General features: G+C 45.6%; 1 protein-coding gene across 2 annotated transcripts in view; it reads right to left on the bottom strand.

The window, feature by feature from the left end:
• SH3PXD2A (SH3 and PX domains 2A) overlaps nt 1-13,378 on the bottom strand; it is a 272,059-nt gene that overhangs the window by 223,788 nt on the left and 34,893 nt on the right. For both annotated transcript variants that reach the window (XM_055720441.1, XM_055720440.1), the window contains exon 2: nt 602-682. In XM_055720441.1, the coding sequence (XP_055576416.1) occupies nt 602-682 (81 nt within the window). The remainder of the gene's footprint in view (nt 1-601; nt 683-13,378) is intronic.

The following is a 13,378-nucleotide window of genomic DNA, read 5'->3' as shown; positions in this document are numbered from 1 at the left end:
AAGTAGCTGATGCCCCCACTGAAGCTTTGTAATTTGGACTTTGCTCGTTTCCTGACTTCAGACTTCGGTCAGCAGCTATCGAGCAAGAAAGCTTTTGATGAAATCTAAATATACAGGCGCAGAATACAGCAAAGGAGCTGTACAAAACAGCAGGAGTCAGGACATTGGCTGGCTGCGTAGATGGTTAGGTGAAGGGTCTGAAAGGTTTCCACTACCATCTCCACTACTGAACTGCTCTGGGAGTGAGAAAAAGCTCTGTTGTTTTCAGTGATTTGGGTAAGTAGTTTTGGGGGGCCCAAAATGTAACTCTCTTTCTGTTCTAAGTGCATCTGAAGTATTTAAAATTAGATCCTCTCTTCAATAGGAACCATTCATGAAAATGTCAGCTTGAAATGTCTTTACAGTGCAAGTTACTCACTGTGAGCATACCACCCACTTATCTTATACCCTACAGGGACAGAGCCTGAAAAGTTTCAAGATCATGACATGTAACAGACCAAACAAGCACAAAGCCTCATTTAAAGGCACTATTAACCCAGCTGGAAACATGACTACAAGTGTGAGTAGAAATAATATTTTATGTTAGACAAGATAAACTTACCTGCAGGTCGAAGAACTTGCTGTATCTCCGGTAGATGATCTGGGAAGTCAGGTCTGACCATGTTACGTTGATGATATAGACCTGTTCAGGAAAAGAGAAAACTCAAGTCAGTGCGGGCCATGAAGCACAGGCTATGTCCAAAAGCTGAACAGTCAGCACAGGTTCATTCCACGTCTTACTGCCTGCTCCTGCCCACAGTGAGGAATACATCCCTGGGTGCAGGACTAGCCTAAATTAAAGCCATGCCCTGCTGCAACCTTTAACAGAGGTCCTAGGAAAGCACCCAGTATTCTTCCGTCCATCCCCAGCTCCCACGACTTTGCTTTCTCTGGGATTAAGCTTTAATTAAGTGATGGCACATTTTCTGGTCCATGGTAACACACCCTGCCCTCTGCCTGTTTGGAAGTTCCCAGAGACCGTTGCAGGAATGGCCGGGAGAGCTATCCTGCCCCTGAAGAAACAGCCCATAGTGAGCTGTTGATCTTCAACACCACGCTCCAGGTTTTCCTTGCATATGGAGATGCAACCATGGCCCTTCCCGGGCAAGACGCAGCTCTAGTTCAACAAGGGAATTTAAAGGGAACGCAGCTCCAGGGGGCGGCTGTGGGATTACAGCCGTGCAACACAGCTGCTTATGCACACCCATACACACGTAACAGCAGCTCCAGCACACAGCCCTTGCTGAGTCACATCACACCACTCGGCACTTCTGCCACCTATCAGACTGATTTGAAGGTGATGTAAAGCAGGTCAGCCAGCGACACTGTTTTCTTACGTTGGTGGAAATAGCAACACAAGCCCAGAACGAGCCCAGGATTTCCCTTGTCCAGCCACATTCCACCCCCAAAACAATCATCTTACAGTAATGCTGTTTGGCCGGAAGCTGTGATAAAAAATGGTTCACACGTGCACGCACACACATGCATGTATATAAAATACACAAATGTTCCCTTTTGACCCTAGAACCTCAAAAAAACTTAAAAAAAAAAAAAAAAAAAAAAAGAGACAGCTTCTGCTTTCTTATACACGTGCCTTCAGACCAAATGTTGGTCCTGCTGCCTTGATGACAGGTACACAAGACTTCAGCAAACACAGGATGGAGCCATCAAGGGTGACCACTGAGGGTGACTACACAACACCAATGTAACGGAAATCACAGCTAGGCCAGCTCCCGGGCCTTTAAAGCAATTTCCAGGTTTCACATATGGAGTGAGATAAGGATCTGGCAGAGGAAACAGGAAAGCATCCCTCCTCCCTCTGCCCGAGTGCTGCAACAGGAGCTCTCCCTTTATGCCATGGATGCAGAAGCGAAGCTCTCTGTCACCAGCCATGGGGGATGGATAAGAATCACCGTCTTCTCCAATCCTCCCAGGCCACTAGCCCATCTTCCAAGGTGCTGATACAGGGTAATTGCTTATGTGCCTTTAATGATAGAGGATATTCCATGAAAACCCCTAGAGGAATGTTGAGGAACAAGCTTAACAATGCTTTTCTGAGGACTGCGAGGGATTTTGGTAAAAGAAAGGTGCCATCTGATGGCCTGAAAACCATGGAGGACATGCATCCTCACTTTCCCCTCTGCTTGTTAAGACCACGTTCAGTGCCCAAGACAGTTTTGCGCCCTGTCTCCTGCAGCCGTTTCATGCTAGTTGAGAACTGGACATGCTAAGTGCAGGCTACTAAGGAGACCTGGGGCCTTTTATAGAGCACTGAGGGTAGGGACTAAGAGCTTGAGTCTGACTCGGTTACCATATCAAACCTATCGCTGCTCCCACCACAGCAGAGACCGTCGAGGCTGGCAAAGGAAAAACTTCCCAGGGGCGAGCACATGACTCTCAGCAAACCCAGGTCACCTCTTTGCTGCATCTCATATTTCTGCTCAAAAACCAAGGCACCCAACCTGCCTCCCACAGCACCCATATACACAAGGGTGACACCAGCACTGCCCTGCTTCATGGAGGGGAAATATAACTGTGTAACATTAAGATTTCAGGTCTCCTTTAAATATCTCACCCGTGCAGACATGGCAGAGGAGTCAGAGCCTGGGAAGGAAACTGCTGTTGCCAAATTTCAGGCCAGCCACACTACACTGAAGAATATTTTTCCACGTGTTTGTTGGGGGGTGGGGGGGGTGGGGAAGTTTGTAGCTTCGATCTGAGCAAATTCACAACACAAATATTTCTACTCATTCTTTATCCAACAGCTACTTTCAGATGGAAAACCCATTTGATTAAAAACAGCTCATGACAGATGGGAGCTGACTAGGATCCAAAAGCAACTTCAGATACTGTAATTCTGGCCCCGGGTTCTCACAAAGCAGACGAGACAGGGATAGGAGAAACATATTGTACATGAAAATAAAGATTTTTTTCCTTTAATTATGCATCTTCTCTCCAGAAACTAGAAACAAAACACATATGCCACAGACATCCAGGTTTTTTCGAATTTCATGGCACTTCAGGCTTCCCCATGCTACTCCTCAGAACCCACAAGAACTGTGTATCCCTGAAATTTTTAACAGCCTGCAAGTCTGCTTGATTGAGATCTAGTCCAGACAGGAGTTCATTCTGCTTCAAGAGTCCAGCATTGTTCAGCACTGCATTAAGTGGCACAACACCCCATCACACTAGAGGGGGCAGAGCTGGGTGCAAAAGGATATTGTGGGCAAGAGGTTGGATGTGTTTGGTGCATGGAGTGGGATTTGGAGCAGGACCCCACTGCATGGTGGAGATAGAGCCCCAACTCTGACATCCAGGCCCTGCATGAATGAAGCTGCCACTGACTTCAATCAAGCCAGAGCTTCGCAGCACATTTAAAACATTTTTTTTTAATTAAAAATTAAAAAATTTTTTTGAGCCTTAAGTCTCTTCAAGCTCAGCAAGTGACGAACTGGCAGCACACATATGCACTGACTTCTATTTCATGAGAAGATCATAGCAGGAGCAAGGAAAGCCTTTAATCATAACCTGGAGCTCTGTGAAGCGAGAAATGAATAGGCTCAGAATCTGCCTGGTGGGACGCAGGTGCGAAATCTGAAATGGCTACTGATTTTCTTTGCTTGTTTGTGTAAATCAAATTGCTTCTCAGAAGCCACCATTTAGAATAATGGGGAATAACTGTTTGCTTGAAAAAGATCGGTAAAATGCCAGATCTTAAAAGCAAGGTCTAGAGGTTTCAAAAGCCTTAGATATCACATTTCTCTCCCTCAGAGACCAGAGTTTGGTGGTTATTCGCTTCTGCTGCCTTAGCTGGCCCATAACCTTTTCATGAGCAGCAAACATTACATCAGCTTACCTCATCATTTTTTTGCTCAGATCTTAAAACGGGTCGCTGTGAAAGCGATCAGCTATATCCCACGGGAGAACGAGAAAAGCAGTCCTGGGGAGGCCGAGGTCATGCATTCGCAACGGGACAAGGAGGCAGCAGGAAATATCAGATAAATACAGAGAGCCATCCCACGCTTGAACACCCGGCAGGCCCAGCATCACTCTCACAAGCTGCCTGCAGAGCCAAGGAAGGGCTTTCTGTGGCATCTGACAGCTCCCCAAAACTGAGCCACACAAGCCACCACTCCAGCACGCAGCTGGTCCTGGCCACAGGAGAGTCCCAGGTCCTCAGCATGTTGCTTCTCGAGAAAAGGAGATAAAATCAAAGCATCTTACATGTCTTGAGTGAGCTCTTACATTGAAGCACAGTGTCTTCCTACAGTCCATACATGCACAGAACTCAACTTTAATCGTGATTGCAAATTACAATTCACTGCAATAGCCAATTACTTAAGGTAGAAAGATCTCCTTTATGTATCTGCCCTATTTATGACCTTAAAGAAACTAAAACCCAGCTGCTATTCAAATGCTCCACCTTAAAAATCCTGAACAAAAAAAAGGCCTTAGTAATAAATAATAACTGAAGTACACATTACAAACAACTCACTGCACTATCACTGGGTGCTGCAGCCACTAAGAATGTTCAATTTTTAATTTGACAAATCCAGTCTTTTTTTTAGTCTACTATGTATTTTAAAATAAATCCTTCTTCAGAGAAACAAGAAGCAGGCCTGTACAAACTGGATAGTATTAATCAGGAACTGAGCTTGATAAGCAGCTCTTAATATTCACGCTGCATGAAAGATGGTGCAGGATGTCAGGGGGATTTTATCAGCTGCTAATTACTGTTTAATTCTAGCTCTGGGACACTTCCTTTTTACCCACCGCAAAGCAGAAAATCCACTGCAAACTGAAGTTATTACTATCCCTTTACTGCCTACACCAAGCAATGAGGAGAGATGACTTCCTATTACAAAAAGCATTCACTCAAATGTCATTAGGCACAACTTTATCATTGAATGCCTTGTTTTAAATGGAAAATATCCAGTTCCAGCTGGCAGAAACCCCAGAGGTAAAGAATTAAGGTTATTATCACATGACCGATTTTTTAATTGGCTTTTTAGAGGCTCATGTTTTGTTTTCTACAGCCAGATGAGCTGAAATGGAAGATAAATGCCTGCAATAAGCAGTATGATGAGACCAAGACAAGAGCATCCACAAATACGTGAGCTATTGGCAAAGACAAGATTGAAGAGCAGAGACTAGAAATATCCCTGCACACGTAAAAGAAGGTGCTGTAGTTACAGTAAACACCAGCCATTAAGAAAGTTTTATGAATGCAAAAAACAACGCCATGGTGCCATTTGTATGCAGGTGCCATCACAATAGCCCCTTTTATCCTGGAGAATGTTGGCTTCTTCAAAGTCTTGTATTAAATGTTGGATGTTTATCCTCCTGTGAATCATGACCGAGTTGGAAAAGACACTCCTCTCCCCTTTCTATATTCAGATGCTATTGCTGCCTGTGAGCTGGAAACTTTCCACTGGCACAGCTCAGCATGTGAGCGCTCCCTGGTCCGCTTCCATGCAAAGTCAGCCCAGCTCCCACAAGGCAATTTCAGCTGGTTTATCTAGCTGGTGGAGTTTACGTTAAAACAACTGCAGCATCCCTCCACAAAGTCAACATAATGTCTGTGCCCTAAGTCACCAGAGTACGGGCACTGTATCAACTTACTGTTTCCATAACCATTTTAATGTCAAAGATGTTCCAATAAGCACAGATCAGTGCTGACGCAGATATGGAATGGTAACAGCCTAGGGACAGCACTTTCGGTACCTATGAGGCCAAAGCAGCAAAACTGTTCACCTTCCAGAAGCAGCGTGGTTGATTTCAGGTACGTTCTTCCACCCCACAAGACACTGGCACCAGTAGCCAGGGTTTCCCCAGGCTGAGGGCCCCCAGTGTGCTCAATCCCTGCCCTATACAAGAGCCAGCATGGCAGCAGGGAGAGTAAAATGCCCCAGGAAGCAGCACTGAACAGGTAAGCCCTTCTCCTGCGCACATCGCCTGTGCCCTCACTTGGTTTGGATCAATTGTCTCTGGATCCAGTGAGTGCAGCATGGGCTCCTTGCTCAGTCCACCAGCACCAAAAACGCCCAGAAAAGCATGGTGAGACCTGGGCAGTTCTTTTAGAGATGTGAAGTCAGGCCTTCAGCCCCAAGCCCATGGCGAGGCCACCACCAGTGCTATGCAGCGATGTCACCTCTCAGGATGAGAACCTCTGAGGGACCACAACTCAGTTGGGACAGGGCCAAGGAAGAGCTATTTTCAACCCCAGTCTGGAGCTGTTCTCACCCCAGGAATTTGAAGACTGAGCTGAGAAGGCTCGGAAGAACCATGAAACCCAAGCGGCCCCAAACAGGAAAGCTTCTTGCAGGATGGTGGTTGCGGTGGCAGGGCACCTCAGAGTAGTCCCAAGCACGGGGGCTGATGCAGGCTGCACACAGGTGCAGGGTGTCTGGCTTTTTCATGAAGCAGATGTGGTTTCACGGACATCCCTCTACCCGGCTTGCATTTCCATTACCAACGGAGGAAACATAACTGAGAAAAAACCCAAAACCACCCACGGACCTCAGGGACAAACGTTGCACGTACCTAAGTTTTGGAAGCAAAGCAGAGTCACAGTATGCCGAGAGGGAACGAATCAGACAGCCCCAGCGCTCGCCAGTTCTCATCCCTGAGCAACCACCACACAGGCAATTTAAGTAGGACACAGCAATTCCAGTCTGCATCACAATTTGCAAGCTAATTTACAGTCTAGTTAAACATATGGGGACATGGGATAGTTTTCCTTCCTTCACTGTTTCCTTTTGTGGATCTTGTTTCAGCTCTGAACAGCAATGCAAGAGGATTAATGCTGCTTCTCTTTTCAGCCACATCACACCAAGTCTGTACAGCTCTGAATCCACCCATACTCAGAGACTCAAGCTGGGTCCTTTCCAGTTTAGAAAGCCCCATCACTACTGCATCCTATATGGGCACAGACCTTCCTCCTGGTAGAGAATTAACCAGGATGAAATCAATTTCTCTTTGCCAAATCCTGGTACTTAAACACAAATGAGAATAGCAAACAACTGCCTCAAGCCAGCCAGCAGACATCCCTGGGAACACAGGAAGAAAAGCTCATTTGAGTATGGAGGCACCTGGCTAGATGTTTTTGCTGGCTTCCTAGCTTTGGGGATGTGGACTAGACAAGTAACAGGGTTGTGTCTGAGTGATGAACCCAGCTCATTATGTTTACACAGGCAGAGTAAGACATAGCCTCCTGCATTTTTCTCATACATTTATGAAGTTTCAAAGACCATGGTTCAAATTTCTATTTAGCCGCATCTTCACCCTTCAGGTTTTTGGCATTTGCTAGCTTGGGTTTTTAAGCACCTTCCTGCTAAGCAGATGCTAAGAAGTCCGACACAGAGTAATAAGCCAAAAGGGGAAAAACCTCCCTGCTGCATTTCTCTGCGTGGCCACAAGAGGCATAAAGAGCTCAACGCGGAGTTTGCACCCCTGATTTCCGACAATTTGAGCGGAGCGCTGCAGAGCTGGAATGGCTGGGAGCCCTGCAGCTCAGTTACAAACCACCTCCAAGCCCCTTGCTGGGCTTGTTTGATTACTTCATTTAACTTCCTTCTTAGGGGGCTATGATCAGAATACGATGTGTTGAATTCTTACAGACATGCAATATCTGTGTTGCATTAGCAGAGCTTCGTTTTTTAACTGATATCCTGGGTCACATCAAAGACCTGTCAAGGCTCCTATCTTATCTCCAACATACTCAATAACTGGAGCTTACAGAAAGAGAATAAGAAACAGAACCAGTAAAGACTGGTCACTCCCCTGCTACCGCCTCCCAGGTTTGGGAAGCAGTACAGCAGCTTCCCTGCAAGGGAAGCCGGCAACATCCATCCGTTAGATTTACATACATGCGTGAAGGAGGGAGAACATCTGCGCAAAGTAAAACATGGACTTGCATTTCTGTTTCCAATCTGTTTCCATCCTCCTGCATTTACTTTCGACATGTGATGGAAATATTTGTGAAGCAGAATAACCACGGGACTGAGTTTCTACCATTTAAGAGTTGACAGATGATTAGAAAACACAACATCTAAGCCTACAGAGCATTAGAACAGTAGAGTGACAAATGTTAAGATGGAAACAAGAACATACAGGCTCTCTGCGAAACCTGGCTCCCTCATGGCCTTCTCAAATACCCAACCTGGGTCTGAAAGAGGCTGTCGATGGCAAGCAAACTAAAATAATCCAGCTGCATTAGAAGGTAAGAAGTTTTCACCTTACTGCCTCTTAAATCTGGATACCACCTGAACAAGAAACTATTGTAACTCAGTGCTTGTGTCTTTTTCCCCAGAGGGTGGTTGGTGTTTCATGAAGACCCCCAAAATATGAGAATGTCATGGTGGAAGAAGAGAAGAGAAAAAATAAAGAGAATTAGGAAAAGCAACAGTCAACAGACAAAACAGACCCTTGAATTTCAAGTCCTTCAAGTAAGTTTCACTGAAAGGTTTTGAATACAAAAATTGCATCAATTTCACAAACTGGTTTTAGAAACTGATTTGTAGTTGAAGTTGTTCTGAGAAGAAACACATCACCCTGAAGAGTCGGCTCAACGGAGAAGTCCTCAGAGCCAGTGCTGAATGTGGAGCGAGGTGGACATCCCTCTAGCCAGTCACTTCTCATCTCTTACAGCCATTGTGTTGGTCACATAGTAAAGGACAGATACAAAGGAAAAACAACACTTTTAAAAAATTATTCTCAAACCTGAAGATAATTGCATCCTCCTGAAGTTATTCTCTACACAGAAACGGATCTTAAAAACTGACCCAAAACTGTCTTCATCCCACTTCCACTGAAATTTGTTTTAATAGGAAAGTATTGAGCTATGAACTCCTTTAAAATGTCTCCTTAGTTTATAACACATCTCTCTAGCTTCAGCTACAAGAGGTCACTCCTCTGAATGGTGCTGGACAGCAGAGTGCAACATTTGAAAATTAAAACCAGCACTGGTCCAAATGGGTGCAACCTGCGTTTGTTTTTGACTGCCATCACAGAGTCATCAGACACATGGAAGCCAATGGGAAGAGTTTCATTCCCTTCATGGTGCTGGATCAGACATCACATGAATTACTAAAATATCAGAAGGGTGCTGCCAAATCCCAGAGACTTAAGAGAGAAGTAGCCGAAGTGATTCTGGCACAAGAGGAATCGACTTGGGGGATGTTCAAAATAGGATGAGTAGAGCTCTGCTCGCATTTCAGGCAAAGAGATTTTTGTCATCAAGTGCCCTGGGGGAAGGGATGCAGGACAGTTTGGTCAAATGAGAACTAACAAGAACCTGTTTGCTCTTGTGTTAAATGTATCAAGATCAACGAGATACAGAGAGAGAAAGTATGATCTGGAAATTGCTGTTTTCCAGTTAACACCAAATCTCACACATCTTTACACAGTTATTTTTGCCTGCGGGAGATCTCTCCAAGCACCTTCCTTTCTGCTCTAAGAACAAGGATCTGTCTACGTTGTACCAGCAGGGTTGTACTGTGATGTTTTCCCAACTACGAAGCTCGTATACAGTGCTAGAGCGTACACAGCCTGTGGCCGCATGAAGACAGAGCACACAGTGATTCCGCTGACCCTATTTCATGTACAGAGTGAGCAGATTTTTGCACACTGTAGGTATGTAGCCTTATTTACACAAACAACAGAAGTGCCCTGTGCAGTCAGCCTTACAATTGCAAAGAGGTGTTGTCAAAATCCAACCTCCCTTGCAGCTTCTCATGTTTGGGATTCCTGCTCTGCACCAACACTTGCATATAGTTTATATTAGCATGCAAATCTTCCAGCTTTGATTTGTAACCTTACATATGACCCCCAGATGCAGTGTTGGAAAAGCAAAGCAAGGGCCTGGGAAAGGGAGAAAAACTCCTCCAGGCCCTTCCAGAACAATGACAAAGCTCTGGGACATTCTTAGTCCAAATAATGGAAATTCTCCTGGGATTTTACCATAGAATAGTGGGATAATTTTGTTTTCTTCTCATTTTGAGTAGAGGGAAACAAAAAGTTCATGTAAACCAAGAGACCCTCAGATTCACAAAGCAAGACCTGAGGGGTACAGTACTTTCAGTGTGATCAACAATCCCTGACAAAAAAACAACTCTGAAAAACTTCTAATTTCTATATAGTTTGTGCAACTACATTTTTCATGCATGACTGAAGGATAAAACTTAAGGTGAAATCAACTAGATCAACCAGCAAAGCATCACAGAATTGCCAGCATAACACATGGATAGATGAGTATTTGCATTTTAATTGCAAAATGGACCCATCCTCAAAACATAAACACCATTAAACAAACATGTAATGCACGTAAATCTTTAATTGTACTGCATGACAATACATACATGAGACTGAACGTACTTGTTCTTTACAGGACAATCCTGACAACGAGAAACCAACTCTTGGAAAGAATGGAACAAATCTCCCCAACCCCAGAAAGATGCAATGCTGAGGTCACTGGAAGAACATCTTTCACTGCAGTAACTTTTAACTTCAAGCTTCAAAGAAATCCATGTTTCTTGTGGGGAAAAGTGTGAAGAAAGAAAACTATTTTGTGTCCTAGTCTGGCCAAGAACACCTGAATCACACTGTGAAACACCAAAGAGGCGGCAAATGCAGAGCACCCTCATTATTCCTCCCAGTGCTTCTGGTGAAGGCAGGAAAACTGATGCAAGAGTCCTGCGCGGAACAGCTTCCCTCCCATCAGGGCATGGCGCTGAATTTAACACAAAATTACCTTCTTCCTGTGGAACTCCAGGGTTTTCAGGAAGATACTCTGCCAAATCCTCACACCCTCAATCACTGACTCTTTGCTAAGCTGAACTATTGTCTCTGCCCTTTCCTTCCCTCCTACTCTTCTCACAACCATCCTCCTTTTCCCTCCTTTCCCACGCTTGGCTTCCTGCCTTCCCACTTGCAGGAACACCCTCTCCTGCCCCAGATGCACAGGACTATCATGGACAGCATAAACCCATCCCTCTCCAACTCTGCAGTTTGCACCCTGGGCCACACACAGGCACAGAAACACGTAGCCATCTTCACTGGTTTCCAGATCGCATTTATTCAGCACACTGGGCTGTGGCTTCTGCAGATGGGAGAGCACTGCTCTGCCCTACCAGGATAGATATGGAGGAGATGCTTTTTCAGCCTGGAGCAATACTTTGGTTTAGGCATTTCTGCTCAAAATGTCACTCCCCCTTTAAAACCTGCAAATATAAGGATCCTTTGGTAGCAAAATATATTTAACTGCTGAGCACAGGGACAGCTGCTGGTCAGGACAGTCACACTGTCTAACTTTGTCCCCAGCTGAGGAGTTGGGAGATGAGTCTCCAGACTGTGCTGCAGCCAGAGGAGAAAGTCCCCAAGTTGTGCTACTGACCTGCACTGCTGACCAAAACAGCCCGCTTCTCCCCAGACTGTATATGGGGTACAAAGGAGATGGGCCCCTAAACGGGATATAAAACGTGGGTACATGGCTGTCATCATCACTTGTAACCCTACTGCCAAAGGACACAACCACCAAATCATCCCCCACGCCTGGTTCACATATGGGCACACGCCATCACCTGCTGTAAGCCTGGACTCTTTTGGTGCAGGGAAGAACATCCCCAGGGATTTTCGGTCACCCTGGGCTGGGCTTTGTCATTCACACAGCTTGCCCCCGTAACAAACCCCATGCCTCCTCTGGAGACATGCACTGCTGTTTGGTAATGCGCTTCCCGTCAGAGCTGTCAGGGGTGGCAGTGATGGCGACCACACTAATTCCTTCCCGTTTACCTATCACAACCCAGCCACAAGCCACACATACCCCAGGAGTTACTCATTTTTGGAAAGAAAGTGTGTGGCTGCAAGTCAGCATGCGTCACCTTAGAAATAAGCCTTTTAAGGCCATGCCTATATTATGTGTTCTATCAAAACCAGTAATAAAATACAAATCAGCAAAATGACTGTATGCATTTACATTTCTGTCAAATTCAGGGTTTCAATCCCTTGGAACAATAAACAAACCTCTTCAGTCCCCAAGCCTGAATATTTTCCCACTCTTAGACACTTAAAGGGAATTATTAATGTTCGAGAGATAGAAACTTGTATTAAATCTGCTTAAGTGACAACCCAAAGCCCAGAAAAATTACTGTCTGTAACAGCAGGCTCTCAAGAACTAATACAGCTGCACTCTACACATACAGCATCTGGAGACAGCACGAATTTGCTAGGCAGGATTTGGGGAAAAAAGTCCTAGTTCTATGCACCCCAAGGTCAGGATCTCAAACCGGCCAAAGCTGCTCATCTCAGATCCTTCTCTAGGTATGTGGCTAGGGTAGACATCCATCTCTGGAGGTGCCTCTTCCTCCACCTGCAGGAGGATCCTATGTTAGATAGGCATCTAATGTCTACAAGGCTGAAGTTAAGGTAGATGTACAGTAAGGAAAATCTACACGGTGCAGAGATGCCCAAATTGATGCTGACCTGTGTCTCCTCCATGATGCAGCATTATCAGTCCGTGGTGGTCCACAAAGCAGCCTGGCTGGGTTAGTCCCACTCACTCCTAAGAGCCCCACATCTACGTATGGCATGTTAGCTCCAGTACACCATCACTTGGATGCGGATGCTGTGCTTGATGGGACTTTGGAACACCACATGTTTCTGTGACAGCCACTGGGTCCAACTGCTAGCAACGTAACACTTCCAGTTGCCACATCCTTTCAAAAAATAAGCATTTGACTCCAATCCTCATTCAGAGGATTTAAAGTTTTTAAGCTAGGTCACCCCTGAGCTATTTAAAAGTCCAGTTTATGAAGTGCTAACACAGGAACAAGCTGGAGGCACCACTGCAATTTACCATGAAGCACATATCAAAGATAATAAAACGAAACAGCATCCTGAGAGCAGGCCAGGCCTGACTGCCAGCGCACCACAGCCCGCACGGGCATGGGATCGTAGGCAGCATGTGCGTTTAGTGACCTTGGACAGAAGAGGAACTTGTACTCACGGAGTTTGGGAAGAGCACAGGCTTTTTTAAAGAGATGCTTCCTCTTAGACTTGGCTGGGCTGCCAGCTTCAGAGCAGCACTCTCAACACGCAGCTGCTTTGCCAGCACCCCCCCAGGCACAGGCACGGGATGGGGCTGATGGGCTGGACAGTCAGTTTGGCCGACAAGCACAGAAACACTCTCCCACCCTGCAGGTGTCCTGAGAGACAGGCAAGCAAGCAGCAACTTTTGTCCCACCCTAGGGCAGCGAATGGGTTACTCCATCCCTGAAGCAAGCTGCAGGTTGAATGTATCTCCTGCCAAGCCTTTCGTTAATAACGATCCGATTCAAAAATC

This window comes from Falco cherrug, chromosome 9 (assembly GCF_023634085.1).
Source record: "Falco cherrug isolate bFalChe1 chromosome 9, bFalChe1.pri, whole genome shotgun sequence".
NCBI classification, from domain to species: Eukaryota; Metazoa; Chordata; class Aves; order Falconiformes; family Falconidae; genus Falco; species Falco cherrug.
The sequence above is the reverse complement of the archived record's forward strand: the minus strand, read 5'-3'. Positions and strand labels throughout refer to the sequence as shown.